Here is a 22701-nt window from a genome sequence, read left to right as displayed (position 1 = left end):
ATTAAACTGGAGTTTTCAGTAGGGGATTTGTACTAATCTGCCACTACTAAGTTGTCTGTTGAGTTATGACTCAGTAGTTCAGACTACACACAGGTGCTGGTAGAGTATTTCAACATGGTTATCTACAGTTCCCCAACAGGGCTAGGGTTTCTCCTAGTTCAAAGGGAGAGAGAAAGTGCGAAGTCTAGATCTGGTTTATCCTTAATGTAGTTTAAAACTAGAACATTTTCAGACCTAAATCAGAATTCAGATTAGCATAAAATTGACACATCTGTTTGCTTCTGTCAGATGCTTAATCTGAGCACCTTTGATATTTGTGATGTACTTACTCAGAAGCTGCCTCCTGCATCTAACAGTTGCTCTTTTTTCTTGCTGGTAGGTAGAAGCTTATCTATTCATGGGGCTGAAAAGTGTGTGCAGATCTACCAAAGGACAAGCGCAGCAAGTCATCAGCCTTCACCGAGTCGGTCTGTGGTTAGGTATTCTTCACTCCCCCAAGTTGGAAGGTCAATAAAAATGGAGGCTTCATCTTCAGGATCTGTTGTATTACCCACTCGGATTGGGAAACCAGTAACTCATCAGCCAGGTAACAATATATAGAGCTCCAGTCCTTTTCAGGCTGCTTGTACACAAATGATACATGCTATGTAATGCATTTCTAGCATCTGATCAAGCTTGCATGGAAGTCAATCTATAGATTGATACAGTCAATAGATTGATGTTCACTTTTGGCCTTTCTCAGACTGCTTGTTCACAACTGCTGTTATTTAAGCAATAACCTGGAGCAAGAGCTGGAATGGTTGGGTGTGAGAGAAGGAGAGATATTGCAAAGCATTTCCTAGGCAGACATCTTTGCTGGCATTTCTAGCACACTGGCATACATGCTCTGTTTGGCATCTGCTATTCATAAACATTTGTGGCAGCATAACTACTGGATATGTCATTGTAACATCAACTCACCCCCCCCCCTTTTTCTCATCTCAGTGCAAACAAAATGATTTCTCTCACACACACTTCAGGAAAAGGTCATGTTTATTAAAATGACTAACAGAGTCAATTCCCCTGGTGGCCTCTCACTTGACCTCCCCCTCCCCTGGCAAGGAGTCAATGCAGCCTTGGCAGTAGAAGAGCTTCAGAAGAGCCTCTTTGTATAATTTCACACTGGAAGACACCAAGTAGCTGCTTGGTACAGCGTTGAAATCCCATTTTGTTTCTGAATGCCATTGAGCTGTCCTGGCCATTCTGTGGCCAACCGATCAGCACAGTGGCTTTTGCTGAGCAGGAAAAGTGGTTTTTGTATGGCCTATTTGGTTTAGTGGGTATGGGCACAATACTCTTAGGTGTGCCTGCAGTTCTGCCTACTTATCAGAGCATCAGTTCCCATTATTAGTTTCTGCTTAGGAAGCTGGTGTATGTATCTCTTGGACATTGTGTTCATATCCTTCCTGCAGGCAAGAAGGGTGTTACTGATGACCTGATAAATAATTTGACCATCCTCTGTTTCTTTACTGCTGGTTGCCCAATCCTAATTGAGGCTAGCGCTGATGCAGCAATTGCTGCGCTGGCGCTAAGTGTCATTAAGCATGTTCGTGACTACTTGGGGGTAGGGAGCACCAGTGGGAAGGCCTGCACCTCCCTTGGTTCTGGACCCAAAGTTTCTGAACCCAAAGCTTTGACTATTGGCACTGGCAAATACAGTGCTGAGCAGTGCAAGGGTGGAGGGAGGGCGGCATGGAGACAGGGAAGGGGTGTTTCTGGACTGGGGAGGGTGGAATGGGGCAGATCAGACCTGGGAAGGTGCAGAATCAGCACAGAAGGACTCTGCCATTTCCTAACCCCCTTCCTGGGCTTGGAAGCCCTACACAGAGCTTCTTGGACTTGTGACAGAAGTTTTGCTGGCACGGATCCAAGTAGCCCCATTACACAGGCTGGAGCTCAACATGTCCCCTTATCCTGAGGAGACCTCTGGGCTGTTCAATTTCAACACTGGATAGTGTATGGGCCTCCGCTGTGCCAGTGCTGCATAGGATTGTGCTGTTTAATTTTTAAACACCGTAATGCCAACATTCATCTTCTGACCACTTGCTCAACTATCTCTTGGCCGTAACACACTCTACCTTAGTACAGGGTATGGTACTAATAGTCTATCAGCAAATATAAGTTCTTTTACCATTAGTGAAACAAACATGGGATGGGTATCAATTTACCCATTAGATCATGCAGATGACAAATTTCAGTGATGGGAAGCTTGCGTCCCTGGCAGAGTGGTGTCAATTAAAATAACAAAAAGGCACCCAGTAACCATAAAATCAAAGTTGCACCAAATATGGGTTGTGTGGGATCCAATGAAAGGTGCTGTTCTCACAAAGTGAAATGTTGTATCGGCCATTGGTTTTGGTTCAATAAATATGAAAAATCAGTATTATTGACTTCAGAGTAATTCCTTTATGACCACTACACATAAGTGAAAGTGCCAACAAACATATATTTTTCCTTTTGTTGGTAGTAGAATCGTAGGCACTTTGTCAATATATAGAATATTTCCTAACTCCTTGCAAGGTAGTGCGATTGTGCCTAACTTGATATTGACCAAACAATATCAATGTTCTAGGATGAAGAAATGTTCAAACTTTATAATGACAGAATGCTGAAAAACTCACTCAAACTTAACTACACAGCACTTCCTGTATAATTCCTTTAAGGATGAGCTATAGACCACTTATGAATGGAATAGGAGGGGGAGTGCACAGGCAGGAGAAATACCATGAATGCAATTTGCATGTGCACAAGGCTCCCTCCCCTCCCCAGTTTCTTCCATAGTCCAGTGCAATCTGGTGCCACACCAGGACCTCTCTTCAAATATGTTGATGATCTCATCTATGTACCTCATTCTGCTTCTACAGGGCAGCTACCATAATCACAAGAGAATGCAATTATTCTGCAGAAGCTAGGGAGCTTATTGCATGGTGCACCCATACATCCTGTTTCACAGACACAGTCATACATGAGTCTGAGCAACAGAGAGCTCCCACATCCCTATTCTGCTTCTACCTTTGTACCTTTTAATTGTGTTAATTCACCTATTCAGTGGATTATCTTTGCTATGATAAAGCATAAGAATTGTTTGTTTGCTACTGTAGAAGGCTGGTATAAAGTTGAAAGTAGAGAGTATGGGTTTCAATGGTAACTTTACTCTTCTGGTCTTCTCTCATAATAATCTTAGTTCATACTCTTATTGCCTTCATTGTAGTACACTGTCATTTTGGCTTGTATGCTCCACAGTTGGAACAATGCCTAAAGAGCAGGCAATCTCTATACATTCCACAGGCCTCTACAATGTGCGTGCGTGTGTGCGTGCTTGAGTGTGTGTCCATCCGTCCGTTGTCCATGCGTCCTTCCGTCCCACGGCAGATTATATTATGTTAAATAAAGCTATCTTGTAGAAGAGTGTGTGACATTTTGCAATCCTGGGGATATTCAGTTACAACAGAAGATTCTGCTGCTATAGCTAGGTCAGAAATCTGACCCAATTTCAGGTTGCTCAATTCATAATTTAAATTTAGAACTTAGCCGAAAGACTCAAGTGACTCAAATTAAGAATTTAGCCTAAAGGCTAATGAAAACTGAATCAGAGTCCACAATTTGTTCTAACCCTTAGCTATTCTAAATCTTCAGGCCTTCATAACCCTGTTGAAAGCTTCAAGTATCTTCCGGCTTTACTGACAAGCTCACTTTGTTCTTCATCACTAAAATGGCTCATGGTACTTCCATAAGAGATTCCCTCAGAGGGATGCATTAAGGCAGGGGTGTCAAACTCATTTCATATAGTGGGTTGAATAGCATTCATGATGCCTGCTGAGAGCCAGAGGTGATGTCATTAGATAGAAAGTGATGTCATTAAACAGGTCATAACTGGAAATAAGCACTTTTTTCTCACTTAGGAACATTAGCTGCAAATGAGTCAGAAATATGCAAATCTTGATCATTTTTCAAGATATGGGAGAGCCCAATTATCATGTGGGCCACCCTTTCAGCAATGCCACCTCAGCACTGTAATAATAACTAAATAACTAGGTATTTATATACCGCCTTTCTGGTCATCGGATTACTCCTCTGACTTTATTCAAGGCGGTTTACATAGGCAGGCGTTTCTAAATCCCTCAAGGGGATTTTTACAATCATAGAGGTTCTCTCTTTCAAGAATCAACAACATTTCAGAATGGATCTTCCTGGTTTGTTCTCACTTCTGGCAACTGAGAGCTCGAGGGCCAGATAAAAAGCTTCAGTGACCCCCAGGTCTTACGTTTGGCACCCCTGCATTAAGGATTCATCTTCATCTCACCAAATGGCTATGCTGATTTTGGTGTTCCTTTTCATTTGAATGTTCTCTGTTGCTACAGACTGTGCCAGCTTCAGAATTTAAGGGTCAACTTGGCACAAGCCAAGCCTGTACTAATTATGTTCACTGTCAAACCTGCACTTTACTGTGCTCCTGTTTTGCTTTAAACCAGTATCATTCCCACTAAAGCGTGATTGAACTGGATCAGTATGTGTCAATGCAGGCATAGCTCATTATACATTTTCTACATTTTCTACCTCCTGGTACCCACATTCCCCCATTTGGGCTACAGCCTGATCGATCTCATGCAGCAGAATGAAGTAGTAAGAGTCCTAAGGTAGACTGTAAAACTTCAGGCTGCTGATAAGGGATGGCATTTTTAACACTTCACATAGAAGACTAGAGGCCCAATCCTAAAGTGGCCCAGCGCCAGCACTGGGTGCTGTAAACATGCTGTAAAGCATGTTTATTGTACACTGAGAGTAGGGAGCACTGGTGCTGGGCCCATGCCAGTCAGACGCCGGGCCTAGCACCAGCAGAAGGCGGACACACTGCAGGGGGTAAGTGTGACTGCCGGGTAGTGGTGCATCCTCTGGGGGGCCAAGGGAAGGACAGAACAAGGGCTGGGAGAGGGTGGGATGGGAGGAGGAACCAGAGCAGGGGGGAACAAAATCAGCAGAGCACTACTCTGCCATATCCTGAACGTTAGGGCTTGGGACTTCCCTAAAGTAGACTTTAGGCTGTTTTCTGGCTCTCTCGATACAGCGGTAGCCACTTTGGCACTGCTGCTCCTGTGGGCACTGGGAAACTCAGAATTGGACTATAGCACCAGTGAGCTTCTAAGGGCAGAATCCTGACTTGTGCTGGAGCAGGAGGCCAGTGGATCTGTGCTGCATCCAGCACAAATTTGGGGCCGGAATCAACACAACTTGAGGCAAGGGGAAAACTTTCCCTTCACCCTATGTCATGCTGCACTGGCCCCAATGGATCTACTTGGATCTGAGCCACCCCAGGAGGTGGTGCAAATCCAAGTAGAGCAGAGCTGCTCTGTGTCACCCAGGAACGGGGTCAGGATCAGGCATAACTGCGGGATCCTGGCCCCGTTTCCTGCTCCCTGCCTGCCTGCCTGCCTGCCCGCCCCCAGGAATGCCTGCCGTCCGCCGTCCCCCATACTGAAACACCTTCTCCCCAAAATCCTTGCAGTGGCCTCCCTGACTCTAAAGTTGGCGCAAACGTGTTTGTCACACCCCCAAGTCAGTACAAGTGTCTGTGCCAGCCTAACCCAGGAGTTAGGATTGCACTGCATGCCAACTTTCTCCCTGTTGGGCCAATTTGCTACTTGCAGAGAGTTTTCTACATTTAAAAAAAATGGAATATTCCACTACAGCCGGAAATAGTAGGCTCACAAGACTTATACCACCAACAGTAAGCTGTAGTCTGAATGGGGACTGCTTTTTCAGAATGCAGTGGTTGCAAGTTTGGTGACCACTGACCTAGACAGACATGTTTGGTTGCCCAATCAGGGCCCAATCCTATCCAATTTTCAAGGGCTGGTACAGCAGTGCCAATGGGGCATGCACTGCATTTTGTGGTGGGGCAGCAGTCACAGAGGCCTCCTTAAGATATGGGAACATTTGTTCCCTTACCCTGGTGCTGCATTGTGGCTGCACTGGGGCTGGAAAATTGGATAGGATTGGGCCCTCGGTTGGCACATGCCAATCTCAGTAGGAGCTTGCCTATCTATTTAAGAAGTATCCAAATCCACAAAAACCGCTACATGGCTGGTTTAGAATGCTATTTCAAGAAATGGGCAAAAGCTGCTGTAAGAACATGTTCTACTCACTTTTAGCGCTGAACTTGCACAGGAGCTTCTGGGGAGATAGAAGTGTCCAAAAATATGGAAAAATAGGACATTCATCATACTAATATATCCTATATACATTTACCTTGGAGTAAGTACCATTGAACTCAATGGGACTTCTGAAAGACATGTACAGGGTTGCGCCTTACCCTATTCCAGACATTGTACTATAGTATATGAATGAACTCCGCCCACCCACCCCCCCGGATTGTCTGGCACATTCAGAAAGTGATTTCCACAATGATGCATTGGCTTGCATTGAAATCAGATACTGAAAACTGGTTGTTTGCATTTGTGGGTTTTTGTTAAGTGTTGTAAAACAGGACATCTTTGCATCATGAGTAACCTCTTTATTATGATCTGTAGTGCTGCAGCATTTCATAGATGCATTCAGTCAGCTGGGTGATGTGGTTTGGCTTCCTGCTTTCATCCTCACATATGTCATAAGCTGTGTCAGTGTTTTTGCTTGTTTTCTTTTAGTATTGCTACAGATAAAATGGAAATTACAGTCTTGTTCTTTAAGTATTCTTTACATATTGCTATGGGTTTGAGATGACCATGGCAAAAGAGAACAATGTGTGGTCCAGATAAGTGTTTCAAGGGTGAGCCACAATCCAGACCCGTAATCCAGTTAAACTAACATGCTTGGAGTTAAGCCAGATTTCACTCTACTCTGTAATAGCAGGTGCAATTCTTTGAATGAGGCTGTCCCAAGGGTCAGAATATACATTATGTCTCTTTTGAAATGAAAACAGCATGTGGGCCTAATCTGGATTGGGACCACTGTGCAGATGGAGGAGGCCTTAACCCTTTTTTCCTGTCATATTCCCAATTAGGATCACTTCCCCAGATATGAGTATTATTTACTCTGAGAGGAAGCTCCCATCTCGCCTCCATAATCGGAGGTAGTATCAATTACTTTTTGGATAAACTGCATTGAAAGTAATCGTACAGGATCTCTGAACAAATAGGAAAATAGATCTAACATTACCAAGGTCCTATAATGGCTTATATTTCCACATGAGAGACTCAGGAATCATTTGAACTAGAACAGTTGATAGACATAAGAATAAAAGGCAGTATTTCATAGGTTAAGTTATTGACCACCGGAGTAAAACTGGTTTAAGACACAACTTCTCTAGCTTGTGATTTAAGGATTGTGTAGCTTATTAAAGGAAATCAGCTATATAAGAACATAAGAACAGCCCAACTAGATCAGGCCATAGGCCCAACTAGTCCAGCTTCTTGTATCTCACAGCAGCCCACCAAATGCCCCAGGGAGCACACCAGATAACGAGACCTGCCTCCTGGTGCCCTCCCTTGCATCTGGCTTTCTGACATAGCCCATTTCTAAAATCAGGAGGTTGCACATACGCATCATGGCTTGTAACCCGTAATGGATTTTTCCTCCAGAAACTTGTCCAATCCCCTTTTAAAGGTGTCCAGGCCAGATGCCATCACCACATCCTGTGGCAAGGAGTTCCAAAGACCAATCACACGCTGAGTAAAGAAATATTTTCTTTTGTCTGTCCTAACTCTCTCAACATTCAATTTAAGTGGATGTCCCCTGGTTCTGGTGTTATGTGAGAGTGTAAAGAGCATCTCTCTATCCACTTTATCTTTCCCATGCATAATTTTGCATGTTTCAATCATGTCCCCCCTCAAGCATCTCTTTTCTAGGCTGAAGAGGCCCAAACGCCATAGCCTTTCCTCATAAGGAAGATGCCCCAGCCTCTTAGTCATCTTAGTCGCTCTCTTTTGCACCTTTTCCATTTCCACTATGTCTTTTTTGAGATGTGGCGACCAGAACTTGTATAGATAGCTGAAGATTCTGCTATTTCATAAGGGAAAAAAAGAGAGAGAAGCATTATGGGTTGTTTTCAGTTTGAAGAATATGCTCTTGGCCTGAGTTTCCCTGCGTTTGCATAGGGAAAAAAAGTTCTAGGCAATTGCAGCCATTGCTTCTTTCTCACCCCTCTTTGTTGGAGTCGCTATTAAACGGTTGCAAACTCCGCCAATCTCTTCAATTTCTTTAGACGGAAGAGAGCATTGTCAAGTTCGCCAGCTGGAATCACAAATACCAATAAGGCTTGACGTTCAGAAGAGAGATGTGGACTTTTCAGAAATTCTTATTGCAATACAAGAAAGTAAGTTGTTGTGCGGGTCTAAAATTTTTAATACTGTAGAAATATTAACAGAGATATTTTACCAGGAATCAAAACCTGAGATGAAAAATGAAAACAAAAGCAAAAATCATACAACGTTGATTCAGATAAGCGATAAATATTGTTGTACTGTTCAATAGAACAGGTATTCAAATAATAAAGTAATAAAAGTTTTAAGTATGAAGATCTTTCGGAGAAAATTTTAATTGGCTGATGCTTTCCTCACATAGACAGTGCAGATAATGCAGATGAAGTAGAAAGAGTAATGTCCTGACTAATGAGTAGGTATCAATTGTCTTCGTACAATGGGAAAATTTTGAGAGTTTCAGTGAACTTGTAAGATGCAATTGTTATAGCTTTTTTTCTGTGTTAAGATTTGATTTTGGATTGGAGAGAGACTATAAATACTAATGTATGCAGTATCTTGGGGTAAAGTCAGAAAAAGTCACAAAAGTAAAAGTTACTTTGCTTGTGGTTCTTATTCTTTCAAAACTGTTCTTTCAAAACTGCTAACAAAGTGACTATGATGAATTTCAAAGGTGACATGATGCCAATTCATTATATTAAAAAGAGAGAGAGAGAAAAGATCTGATAATGAATTTGGAGGAATGACTTGGTGATCAAGAGCGGGTAAAGGCTGAGATTTCTGCAGGTCATTGGCACAAAAATGTGTGCCTTTTAAATGCAATCCCCTGCACCCAAAATTTGCATTTATGTTAGCCCAGTCCTATCCAGGATTGGGCTGCCAGCTGGAGCATGTTATGACAGCGGAAAAAATTTTCGTAGTTGCAAAAATGGCCACTCACAGTGTGTGGCGCACTCAGCTGGTGGTCATTTGGGTGGTGCAACAGTAGGCAACACTATGCAGCCATCACCAGTTCCTGCCATGCCCGTTGAAGCAGGTAAGGCAGTAGTGGAGGCAGAGAGTGGATGGGAAGGGGACAAAACTGAGCAGGGAGGAACAGAGGCAGGGAAGCTGCCCAAGGGGATGAATCCAGTGACAATGATGTGCGCTGGATCCGATTCCTTCTTTTAGCAGCCTTCCTGCCCTTTTCTTCTTCTTCTTGGACTAGCACCAGCCACAGAGGTAGCGCAGGTCCAAGGAAACCCATTACGGGGGCTTACAGGGAAAATACAGGCAGCCCACGTTACCAGCGGATTTCACGAAGCCTTTGGTCAAAAACAGGAAGTTGCAATTTTTGGCCTTCCAGAGGCCTTGGCTCTGGTTGTGTTTGGAGGATTTTGGGTGCCCAAATCCGTGAACTTCATCATCCATGGATTTTGGCATCCACGGGAACAGAACTCGATCCCCCCCCCCCACTCAATACAGTGCACTTGATTTTGGCTCAGCTGCATTGGTGAGGGTGGAGAGAGGATAGGATTGGGTTGCTTAGCAAGGTATACACCTCAAATATCATTCAGAGTAAAACATTATCTTGCTTACAGGTTTGTTTTTTCCCCCAATTTCGTAGCAGGTAATTTTCAAACAAAGCAATCTCTCTGTTTCCAAGAAACTCGTTTATATTTAGATGGTCAACCAAATATGAAAAACACATTTAGAAGGGACCACAGATATCCTCTTGGTTTTCTGTCCAAGCTTCAAATGATCCCCAAATCCTACCCACACACTTTTCAAACTGCCCCCCAGCACCTCTCAATATGCACAAACACACAAAAGAACAAACACACACCAGCACCAATTGTCTCCAAAGCATACTCCCAGTAACTTGTGATTTATGAAATAGACTAAGGGCACAATCCTAATCAGGTCTACTCAGAAGTAAGTCCTATTTTGTTCAATGGGGCTTACTCTCAGGAAAGTGTGGTTAGGATTGTAACCTAAAAATGCCTGCGAGCATATGATGTGTGCAATTTCTTTTCCACTGAGCAAGAGCAGCATGTCTATTCCCACTTAGAGTTAAGGAGAAGGACTTATGGAACAGGTGGCATTTACAGCTCAAATTTTTGCAGAACACAATTCTTTCTCTCTCCTCTCCCCCCCCCCCCAAAATCAGGTTCTAGGTTTTGCAACTTTCATCCAGCAACAGTGACAGGAATTTTTTTTTCCTTGCTAGACAGTTCTTTCCCCTGGCCACAGGCAAGGAGGTGATCAGGTTTGTTGGAGCTCACTCATTTCTAAGTAAAGAAAAAAAAATAAACAATTTTGCAAACTGGCCTACTGGCTATTGAAGCATGACATTGGCAATATTATCTATAGAGGTCTTTGAAAAAGACATTATTGTGTTCAGAAGTAAGCCCATTGTGTTCAGTAAGATGTAGGCTGTAAACAAACACCTCTATGAATTTACAAGCTCTACCAGCTATGTCCATACTAAATGGAGTCTTAAAAAACAATTCAGAAAGTCATGATTATTTTACTCTAGTTTTCAAGAAAGAGTTAGGGCTCAATCCTGAAGAACATGTGCTGGCTCACTACCGCATGCATTGTTGCAAACATGCTGTAAATCACGCTTGCAGCAGTTAGTGCCAGTCCAACACCAGAGCAGCCTAGGTGCGAGCCTGCGCTGGGCCAGCACCTGTCAGTTGCCCCTGCAATGCTGCCCAGAGCTCCATGTGAGTGCTGGGCAGTGGAGAGAAGGGAAGGGAGGCATTCTGAGATGGGGGTGGGCAGGGAGAAGGCATGGTGGAAGAGGGAGTGGGGCAGGAGGGAGGCGGGCCCAACAGAGCTCATCTCCACCGGATCTAAAGCCCCGTGTTGGGCCTCCTTTGCTCTGGCTAAATAGCCAGCGCAGAGTTGAGTAGCCCCATTGCAGAGCTGCTTACCTTACTCGGGGGAAGGGGACAAAAGTGAGTCAGTGCGCATTGTTCAGGATAGGGCCCTAAAGCACATTACAGTAATTGAGGCTCAGTGTAACTGGTGCAAATTGATCACAACCAGGTTCTTCCTGATTCTACAGTTCATGCATTCATTCACTTTTTCATTCTCTTTTTTAAAACATGGATTTCCTTTTCTACTGGAACCTTTTATCTGATTATTGTAGCCACAACATCAGTCTGTAGATGCTGAACAATGGAAACACTGTCAATCCAGTGCATTTGACTTTATCAAAAGCACATCTTGTTTTGCATCTTAGTCTGCTAACCTTCTGCTGTCCTCCTCCATAGAATGCGGACAGGAAATGCTATATCATACAAATGATGCCACAAGCTATTCCAAACACTTCCTATTAGAGCTATGCCCTCGTGAACTCCAGCTAATGTAATGGTGTATCTGTCTGTTATAATAAAAAGGGGTTCGCAATATTCTGCATTTACCCGAATCATTGATATTCTCAGGAAAGCACAGTTTACAGAAACCTATTAAAAGTACAATTGTGTAGACCACGTAGCCATCACAAACCATGCCCACAGATTACAGTGAGTATAAGTTTTGTACATGGATAGGGTGATTTTCATGTTTGTAGGAAAAAATTGTGAAATGTTAGAAATCCAAACCCAGAAATGAACTTATTCAAAATGTTCAAAACAAACACCATCTTTAACTTACTGATTTCTAATCTTTTTCTCTGTTAACTAACTCTCAGGGCTCTCCCACTATTTTCCTGTCATTACTCCACCAACTAATTCCAGCTGCCAAGTCCCCCAGAGTGCTGCTTCATTCAAGCAGCTACTTCCCCATATCCAAAGGCTGAGCAAAGGCATTAGACCCCATCCTTCACTCACCTTGCAGCTCAGTGATCTGAATAATGGGCTACAGAGGAGAGCTTCAGACACTGGTACGAATGGCCTCGGTGTTACCGTGTGATCAGGAGATGGATATCTGGATATACAGAAAACTCCTGAAATGCCCATGGGGTTTACAGGGGACTCTATTGCCCACCCCATCCCATCATCCAGCCTGTACTAGCACTGCACAAGGAATGGGAAGCAAGGGTCCTGGCCCTTTCCTCTTCCTCTCCCTGTTCCAACCTTGCAAAATGGGTCCTTTTACCAAAGACCCAATGACTATCTCTGGCCTTGCCCATAGAACTCTGCCCCACTCCACTCATTCACCACTTAAACCACCACAGAGCAATAACTGCAAATATGGTGGTCATTCAGTACAAGAGTCTCTTTCAGAACACTTGTGTAGCTCACTTTCTGCCCTCTGGTAAAGGGACTGTGAACAGAACTTCAGCCACCAGTTCCCTTCCTTCTAGACTCCATCTTGCTTACCTGATGGGGCTGCTGTCTTGCAACGGACTATTCAAGTTAATTTTACCTCTCAAAACAAAATTGAGGGCACTAGTGGCACTTAAAATCCAGTCAGGTGGTTTCGTTTGAATATTTCCCTGTATTTTCTCTTATACCTACTGAATTACTTATAATATAGTATTTACAATCTTTAAGATGTTTCCCTTTATTTTTCAAGTATCTGTGGCCAGGAACTCTTAGTGTCAGCAGAATTTAGCATTTGAGGGTTATGGACTCAGTGCAGGGGAATGGGTGAACTAGTTACAGCTAGTAGCTCAGCTCTGCCTATAAAAGAAGGTTTTTAAAGCCCCAAACATGAAGGTGATTCAATTAAAAAAGAAAGGACATCGCTTTACAGTGATGTTCTCCTTTAAAAAATAATTCATTTCTTTAAATATCCAAATCTTCTGAAAATACTTCTCATCCTATTGCCATGTAATGAATTTGGGCAGAACTGCTGTTTTTTACATTGACAGAAAACAGTTTACAGTCCACTGTTTCTAAAACCTTGGGTTGGGACCCACTAGGTGGGTCGCAAGCCAATTTCAGGTGGGTCCCTATTCATTTCAATATTTCATTTTTAGTATATTAGACTTGATGCCAACATGGTATGTGACTGCATTTGGGGAGATCTGTACTTTTAACAGGCTACAATGTATATGCTTTTAACAATGATGGTCAATGGAACTTACTCCTGGGTAAGTGTGGATAGGGTTGCAGCCTAGGATTGTTTACAATTTTCCTGCTTGATGATGTCACTCCCAGCCATGACATCACTTCCAGTGGGTCCCACACAGATTGTCATTCTACAATGTGGGTCCTAGGCTAAAAGGTTTGAGAACCACTGGTTTACACATTACACAGGCCTACAAAACTGAGGGTCAGAAAAGTTTTTCCCAAATTTTATGGTGGTTTGATATGAATTTGGGGTGCCAATTCCAAAAATGGCATCTGTTTTGCCCTATCACGTCTAGTTTTGGAGATATAGTATAGCCTCATTAGTGAATGGTTCAAGCAGCTTCCTCATGAGGAAGCCATGGTGTAGGCTTCCTCACGAGGAAGCTGCTTGAACCATTCACTAAAGAGGCTATGCCGTGTCTCCAAAACTAGACGTGATAGGGCAAAATGGATTACATTTTTGGAATTGGCACCCCAAATATACCCAGGAATTGGTGTGACGTTTAAGAAAGCAAAATATGTGTTGGCCTTTGTTATCGCAACCAGGGCAGCAGAGACAGAATCTTCAAGAACTAGAAGATGAGCTCATTATACGTAGCTAGGCTTTTTGTTGAAACCACATGGCAGGTTGCAAACTGATATCCATTTTGTGCTACAATCTCTTGTACTGCACTCCAATTTTATAACACATTCTCAGAGGGAAAGTGTGGGAGGAATCTAGAATATGATGCAAATTTCTTTACAAGATGAAAAGTCTTTGCATGGTGCTAATCACTGGTGACCAGCAACAAAGTCTTTCACTCATTCTCTGTATGCCTCTTCTAGTGGATGTTTGGGCATCTGGCACAAAATACTTGCCTGACATTGTGAATGGATTTGCAGTGGAAATCTGAGGAAAGAGACTTGACCAAATCTCCACAGAGCTGGGGAATGGGAGTTTGTGCATAAGTTTTTGTTTTTCTCTGTACTGTGTATGTGTGCATGCATCTCTGTGCAGAATGTGGATTTACTTGAGCCAGCAGATAGAAGTATTTTGCTGAGGCAAACTGGAATAAAATCTAATAACATGATAATAAAACAGAACCGTTGCTTATTCCAAGTGCTTATAGGAATTTCACAGACTTACAGCCCTTCAGCTCTGAAATCAAATATGATGTCAGTCTGTGTAACCTGTAACACAAAGGAATTTCTGGTAGTAGTAGAATAAGCAATTTTAAAGGAAAAAAAATCAGTAATAATAATTGGAAAAAGATCTGATGAGATGCCGCAACAGTAAGACTTCATGGATGTTACTGGATGTGGTTTTGAGATGCATGTAACATGTTCATTTGGGAAATCTACTACATATGCAGGGACAAAATGCAGTGGGTCGTGGCACTGCTCAGTTGAATGGTATGAATAGGGCAGGCACAGCTAAAGGTGCAACAGTGGATGGCTTTTATTGTGGGGATAATAAAAACACATTAATTGAGAGGGGTAAGGCAGTATAATGTATCAGAGGATTGCTCACACAACTAGGCACATAAAGGTGAGAGAGAGAGAGAGAGAGAGAGAGAGAGAGAGAGGGGCGCGGCCCAATCCTAACTGAATTCCTGCACAGCAATGCAGCTGTGTCAGTGTGGGATGTGCTGTATCCCACAGGGGAATTTTGGAAGTCTCCTCAGGGTAAGGGAACATTTGTCCAGCTGGCACAGCAGTTTTTGGGTACTGAAGGAAATGGGGGTGCTTAATGCAACATCAGAGAGGGGGGTCTCAGAGTAACTTGTGAACAACAGCAGCAGCAGCAGCTAGCATGGGCAAAAGCTGGAATAACACTGACACAAGGGTCTAGGACCTTACTTTTTATGCTAAAATTCTGGTAGGAAAGCATAATGGCTATTGGGGGGTGAGCTCACCAATGGCTTTTCCTTTGTGTCTTGATGGTCTTTCATGGGCTTTAGATGGGTGCCTCTATTGTTCTGCACCCTGGCAAGGGTTGGCAGAGGGTTCTTTGAGGAGGCTGGTATAGCTCAGGACCTGGCCTTAGCTTAGGAGGCTGGTGTCGCAATTATCATGCAACTATTGATTAAAATTTACAATGAGGTTGGTGAGGGAAGTTGAGGTTGAAGGGCAGCTCCTTGGTGCCACTACTGACTTTCTTTACTCTAAAGTCAGGATGCTCCCAGGATGTTGCTTGTTTACAGGTTTTAAACTGCTAATTTGGCAAAGTTCGTGTACAGTATTCATGGAATTTTCCAAAATGCAAGAGAAAGCTAGTCTTCTCCAAACCAGCCAGCTGGAGGACACAGGGGGATGAGTTGCTCTGGTGAGCCAAAACCTGGCATTCTTCCTAAGGCCTGTGGGACCTGAGCCATTCCAGCTATCAGCTCATTTCAAAATGTCATTAGACTGACCTGCAAAACACTCACCCAGCATACACCCAGCAGCATGTACATATGTATAAAACAATGTGTCAGGCAACAGTGAGACCAGCCCATTAGGTCATGAGGTTAGTGCACTGTGTCATATTCTCAAATTTCACACTCTCAAATTTATACAAATGTATGGGCAAAGGCAAGGACAATGTCATAATGTTACAATTGTACCTGGAGTGACTACAAAAGTACAGTAGGCTGATGTGTCATGAATGATTCACCTGTGGATTTGTGACTACTGACTACATGTTTCTCTCTGTTGCTGAGCACCATTGTAATACTATAATGTAACTGGTACATTAATGACATGAAATTATTTTGTGTAGATCATCTCTTGATGAGATCTAGGCCATTAATTAGTGTGTTCTTTAGTCTAGTGACAGGACCATTGCATCTTGGACAGCTGTGTCTTGGCCATATGCATCTCAATCATTGGCATCCCTGGAAATTTGTGGCCTTTTTTCATCCTGAACATTTGTGTCAGGATATATGTATATTTATATTAGATGTACTTTTTATTTTTAAAACACAAAGGTAGGGTTAGGGCTGGAATAAGAGGCTTAGGATATATAACAGGGGTCCCCAAACCCCGGCCCTGGGGCCACTTGCAGCCCTCAAGGCCTCTCAATGGGGCCCTCAGGGAGCTCCCAGTCTCCAATGAGCCTCTGGCCCTCCGGTGATTTGTTGGAGTCCACACTGGCCTGATGCAACTGCTCTCAGTGTGAGGACAACTGTTTGACCTCTCGCGTGAGCTGTGGGATGAGGGCTGCCTCCACTGCTTGTTGTTTCACATCTGTGATGCAGTAGCGGCAGCAAAGGCAGCCAGCCTTGCTTTGTGCAAGGCCTTTTATAGGCCTTGAGCTATTGCAAGACCTTCATGCATTCATATAAGTTCATCTTTAATTTATTCATTTATGTAAGCATATGTAAATTTATTCAAATTTGAAATGTAAATTAATTCTTTTTTTCCCCGGCCCCCGACACAGTGTCAGAGAGACGATGTGGCCCTCCTGCCAAAAACTTTGGACACCCCTGATATATAACATGGGGTTTGTTGCCTGGTTATAATGGAACAATAATAACCAGGGTGCAAAAAAACACAACCAGATGAGAATGTCCAGGGACACCTTTGAGCCGGATGCAATCATCCAGGACGCAAATACCCTAGTACCCTTTAAGCTATGTTATATTGTGATTGTGGCACTGAAATCTTCAGCTCTAATACGCTGAGCTGGTATGTGGGTAAATATCACTTTAGGTACAGAAGAAACAAAGACCGAGGAAAAGAAAAGTTAGTTTAGCTGTGATTTGAATGCACAACCCTTGGGCAAAGGTGGCTTTGTGTGGCAGGCTGAGAATTAGGGACAGGAACTAAGAGTAGCTAAGGAATAAGGATCTTGGAGACAAAGGGGCGGAGTGAGTGATAGTAGATAATAATAATAACAACTTTATGTTTACCCCACCTTTCTCCCCGAAGGGATTCAAGGCGGTTTACAACAGAAATGCTGAATCTCTTGAAAGTGTAGGTGAAGGAGAAGGGCAGAGGAGGCTGTGGCATGGCTAGGGGGATGCGGAGGGTACGGGCCACACAGGGTGACGTGCATGGAGGGGGTGACACCACTAATAATAATAATAATAATACAGGTATTTATATACCGCCTTTCTCGGTCTTTATTCAAGACTTTATTCAAGGCGGTTTACATAGGCAGGCTATTTAAACCCCGTAGGGATTTTTACAATTGAAAGAAGGTTCTATCTTACAAGAACCACAACATTCAGATGTTTCTTTCTGATCTGGTCGCAACATTCTGGCCTCCATCCTCCCACGCTCAGAGCAGATGGAATAACTCAGCTCAGCTTGTCAGCTGCTTCAAGGTCGCACGGTGCTGGTGGCCTCGAACTGGCGACCTTGTGGATGTTATCTTCAGGCAATTGGAGGCTCTACCCTCTAGACCAGACCTCCTGCCCGACCAGACCTCCTGCCCTAGTCACCTCCAAACCGGTCACCACTACTGACCAAAATTTTTAAAACCTTAGTATTTTCAAATAATACCATCATGTTATATATAATTTGATGCATAATTTCATGCAGAATGCAATGAAACAACCCGTGATAATACACCTCTATTGTATCAAAGGTTATATCCAAAAAACTAGTGGGGGTGAGTCAATGGTGCATCACTATGTCCACTACCCGGGGTGTTGTCTCACCTACTGCCTGGGAGGAGGTACATCAGGGGGTGATGTGCTGGCCTCCTTCACCTGGTGACGTAGACTCTAGTGATGTCACTAGGAAAAGACAGGATATTATGGGGGCTCTGAAGAAACCTCATGGTTCTTAAGGTCAGGAGAGCTTGTATGGTGTATGTAGGGAGGGGGCAGGAGTGCTAGGAAGACTGACCAAAAACAGGGTTGCTAAAAGAAGCGAGACAAAGTACACAGTGGACTGAAAAACAGGAACCCAAAGAAACTGCAGGTGGTGAAGAACTAAAAGCAGTATCAAGGAAAAAAGCAGGATTAGGCCAAAATTTCACACTGGCTATGTCAATGAGAAAAAGTAGAAAAATTAAGAGGTTTGGAGGATGGGGACTGTCAGTCCGTGTGCCAAGGGGTCTTGGGAATTTTAGTCCAGACACTGACAGGGCTGGTTTGGTAAGGGAGGCACATCTTTTGTGACCATGAATGATCCTACTTATCAGGGAGCCAGGAAGCTCTCAGAATGACAAAAATCAGTAGTCTGAGTATCAATGTTATATATGTTAAGGCAGTGGTTCCCAAACTCTTAGGGAGTTTGAGAACCGAGGCAAGTCATTGCAGGGGAGGGGGGAAGACAGCAAGGTGATTTCCAGTCTGTGTATAGAATCTTATTTAACAACCGAACCAGAAAAGAAAAGAATTTCTGGAGGGAATAGTACTTGGTTTGTGATACAGCCCAGCAGTACAAACTGGACAACTTTGTTTTTAAAAGAAAAACATTAATACAACATGTTATTTATTGTAATACAATAATAGCCCAATCCATCACTTCCTGGAATGGCTCTGATGGTGAGTTCGAGGTGCTGTTTACATGGCACATTGCAGTGCCTGCAGTACTTGCTGTGTCACCCCCCTGTAGCTACACCACTGAGTGAATCACTTCATCCTTGAGGCTGCTGGGTTTATGTATGAACCAGCCTCCTACCCTTTTCTATGCATAGGAACAAGCTGCTACGCCTATGGATTCCTTGTAGGCCTGTTATATGCAGAGTATCGAGAACTCGTGCAAGGAAAGCGCCCTACAGGTAGACCACAGCTGCGATACAAGGACATCTGCAAGAGGGATCTGAAGGCCTTAGGGATGGACCTCAACAAGTGGGAAACCCTGGCCTCTGAGCGGTCCGCAGCATGGCCTTTCCCAGTTTGAAGAGACACTTTGCCAACAGTCTGAGGCAAAGAGGCAAAGAAGGAAGGCCCATAGCCAGGGAGACAGACCAGGGACAGACTGCACTTGCTCCCGGTGTGGAAGGGATTGTCACTCCCGGATTGGCCTTTTCAGCCACACTAGACGCTGTGCCAGAACCACCTTTCAGAGCGTGATACCATAGTCTTTCGAGACTGAAGGTTGCCAATACAAATACACATGTACAGACAAATCCAGTTTTGAAATGATTGTTATATATTGTGAAACATTCTAAGCATACTTATTTGATGAAATCATTTTAATTCTAAGATTTTAAGATAATTCTAAGAAGGGCAAAACTGCTGACAGCATCAATGTTTACCTTTTTTTGATTGCTTTTTAGTAGCCAAGGATGTCAACATTTTCTTTGATGAATTAGAAGGCATAACAAGCCCTTCCAAAGATGATGATTCTTTGCTCCACCATGGTAACTTGACTAGTACCTCAGATGACACTAGCAGATTGGAGGCAGTGCAAGAGGTAAGATATACACTATTCATTTGTGGGTCTCTGTTAATGGAATTTGAGTCATCTCTGGTTTTCCCTGCAGATTCTTAAAAATGATTTTTTTCAGACACGATTGTAACATCAATACATTATAAATTCAAAGTTCCTTCTTAATTCTTTCATTAACCTGCAGAAAGTAGAGAAGACATCCATAGACATTTGTAACAAATTATGGTTGACTGAAAGAAATAAGATAGGCACTCTCATGTCCAACATGTACAGAGAATGGAATGACTAATATGATTTATTCTTCATCTTCTAGAAAATGACCATGTGACATCTAGTCTTGCCTCCTCATTCCAAGAGTATTATGACTGTTTTAGTCTCTTTCAAAGCAAAGTCATGTTTTCACATATGACTTTAGATTTCTAGGATCAAAAATGTTGACATGAATTTCTTCTGCTAGTAACTTTTTGTGTAATTCTGCGGGAAGCCCCATAGAGATATACTGTATATTTTTCAGTGTTGTTCTCTGCTTATGAGGAGGAAACTGCTGATAAAAATGAATAGTTTCTATAATGAATACATCAGGTGAATGAAGGCAAGGAAGTATAAAATTAGTACAATTATTATTATATTACATTGTATTTCTGATAAACACTACACAGACATTTGTAAGAGTCCCAGCTTACATCAAATCCACCCATTTTATTAACTAAATATTATCAATCTCCATGAATCTGGTTTTTCTTTTGCAATATTTTCTCTACTTTTCCAAAGATCTGGGCTAAATTTTGGCTTTTTCTCTTAGTTGATTGCTTTCAGTGATCACTCTTCCCATACTATCTGCTTTCCCATGCTCACCTGGGGTGGTAAGGTTCTTTGATGCTGTTGTTTCCATAGCCATCATTCCTAAGAAAGCGGTGTATATCCAGTTGGATAGTTGGATGGGGTGGCTAACTTAGGGCAAGTGCACTCATGGTCCCCAAAATTTTCACTCTCCTTCTCTCCCATTCCATTCTCTCTCTCCCCCCCCCCCCATACACACTTTGTAATACATGATTGGGAGAAGACCAGCTCTCAGATGACTTGCTTATACCCTGCAAGTATGGCTGGACAAGTGAGGATGGGACTATATGTTCAAAAATGGGCAGCCCGATCCAACTTAAATGCCTGTGCAGCAATGTAGCAGCATCGGCACAGGCTACACTGCATCCCATGGGGGATTTTCAGCTGTTGGAGATCTCCTCAGGGTAAAGGGACATTTATCTTCTTGCCCTGGGATAAGCCCCTGCAACTGTAACAGAGCAACTCAAACCTGCACCAGCAATATTGCTGACACAAGTCTACACTGACCCATGCAGGCAGATAAGGTCCAGGAACTGGTCTGAGATTCAGCATGCACCACCGCTGTCAATCCCTCCCCCTCCCAGGCCTGTTCTGCCGACTCCCTTCCCATCTTCTCCACATTCCACCTTGTTCAATCCCCTCCCTGTCCTCCCCTTCCCCATTCTGTCCCTACCTGCCCTGGCAGGCCTCTCTTCTGGTGTGTGTGGAAAGGCTTTGGCCTTCCTGGTAGCACACCAGCTCCCTGCACTGCTGCAAAGCACTATATTATATTTTTGCCACAGCCAGCATGTCCTTTAGTAAGGATTTGGCTGTAAGTGTGATATTATAATGCCAGTAAATCTGAGTTTGGGAGAATTCCTTTTTCTGTGAAAGAAGAATTGCTACTTCCTGCACCAAAAGTACCTTTTCTATGAATTTCTGGGGCCCAAGGTTTGTTTCAAGGTATGAATGAATACACTTTCACCCCCAAATACCATTAATCTGCTGTCTGCACGGCTGTTGACAAGCTAAAAATTTGAAATAGATTGCTCTGTCTTGGAAAACTTCTCAAGGCAGGTTGATCAGTGTTGGGAAAATACAGTTTGCCTTCTTGTATTCCTCAGCTGGCAAGTTTTTCTTCTCATCATCTACACACATAATGCTAAGTGAACAGCATAACATAATAGATTTGTAATAGAATATTCAGACCTTTTATCTGAATTCCCTTGGCTGTGAATGTTGTTAAAACAATAGGCAATATAGAGAGTATCACAAATGTTTTCACTTTTTCTTTTTATTTATTTATTTATTTTAATTAACACACACAGACATACAAACATATAACATTTGTTTAGGAGTGCTAAATACCATATACCAGGGGTGTCCAAAGTTTTTGGCAGGAGGGCCACATCATCTCTCTGACACTGTGTCAGGGGCTGGGGGAAAAAAAGAATTAATTTACATTTCAAATTTGAATAAATTTACATAAATGAATATATTAAAGATGAACTTATATGAATGAATGAAGGTCTTGCAATAGCTCAAGGCCTATAAAAGGCCTTGCACAAAGCAAGGCTGGCCTTTCCTGCGCTGCTGCTACTGCATCACAGATGTGAAACAGCAAGCAGTGGAGGGAGTCCTCATCCCACAGCTCACTCAAGAGATAAAACAGTCGCCCTCAAGCTGAAAGCAGTTGCATCGGACCTGTGCGGGCTCCAGCAAGGCTCCGGAGGGCCAGAGGCTCATTGGAGACTGGGGGCTCCCTGAGGGCCACATTGAGAGGCCTCGAGGGCTGCAAGTGGCCCCAGGACTGGGGTTTGGGCACCCCTGCCATATACCATTACTAATTAATCATACTATATCTCCTAATCTACTTACTCATCTACCTCTTATTGATTTATTCATTTACTTATATAATATACAATAAATTTTCCCTAATGCCCTATACTATATTTTCTAAATATTCACTTTCTACCAAGCATAAACTAACTTCAATTGCTCATTAATATTAAAACAAAATAATCTGATCACCAAAATTATCACCTCAGCTATTTCAACTCCAATCTAATTACACTTTTTTGTTTTGACATAATAACCACATATAAAACAATTCTTCCACACGTTTACATTTCTAGCTTTTTAAAAAATACATTCTAATTCAAATTTATCAATTTCATACATATTCTTTTTTTTTCTTCAAATAAATTTGGGCCATTATTATTAGCTGAATAAATCCTCCAATTTTCTTTAACCCGCAGATTACCCTTCAGGTTCTTTTTCTTTCTTACTTTCCATTTTTTCTCCTGTAATGTCTTTAATAATTTATCTCTATAACG

The 22701-nt window shown here is 42.8% G+C and overlaps 1 protein-coding gene across 5 annotated transcripts in view; it reads left to right on the top strand.

The window, feature by feature from the left end:
• The first annotated feature begins 425 nt into the window (after positions 1 to 425).
• Positions 426 to 22701, top strand: part of ANO4 (anoctamin 4) — a 121327-nt gene continuing 99051 nt past the window's right edge. For 3 of the 5 annotated variants that reach the window (XM_066633245.1, XM_066633246.1, XM_066633242.1), the window contains exons 1-2: positions 426 to 586; positions 19434 to 19570. In XM_066633245.1, coding sequence (XP_066489342.1) covers positions 517 to 586; positions 19434 to 19570 — 207 coding nt within the window. In that variant the 5' untranslated portion in view covers positions 426 to 516. Of the gene's footprint in view, positions 587 to 8236; positions 8348 to 19433; positions 19571 to 22701 lie in introns of all 5 variants that reach the window. The other 2 variants (XM_066633247.1, XM_066633243.1) reach the window with 2 other exon arrangements.

This window comes from Tiliqua scincoides, chromosome 7 (genome assembly GCF_035046505.1).
Source record: "Tiliqua scincoides isolate rTilSci1 chromosome 7, rTilSci1.hap2, whole genome shotgun sequence".
NCBI lineage: Eukaryota > Metazoa > Chordata > Lepidosauria > Squamata > Scincidae > Tiliqua > Tiliqua scincoides.
The sequence above is the reverse complement of the archived record's forward strand: the minus strand, read 5'-3'. Positions and strand labels throughout refer to the sequence as shown.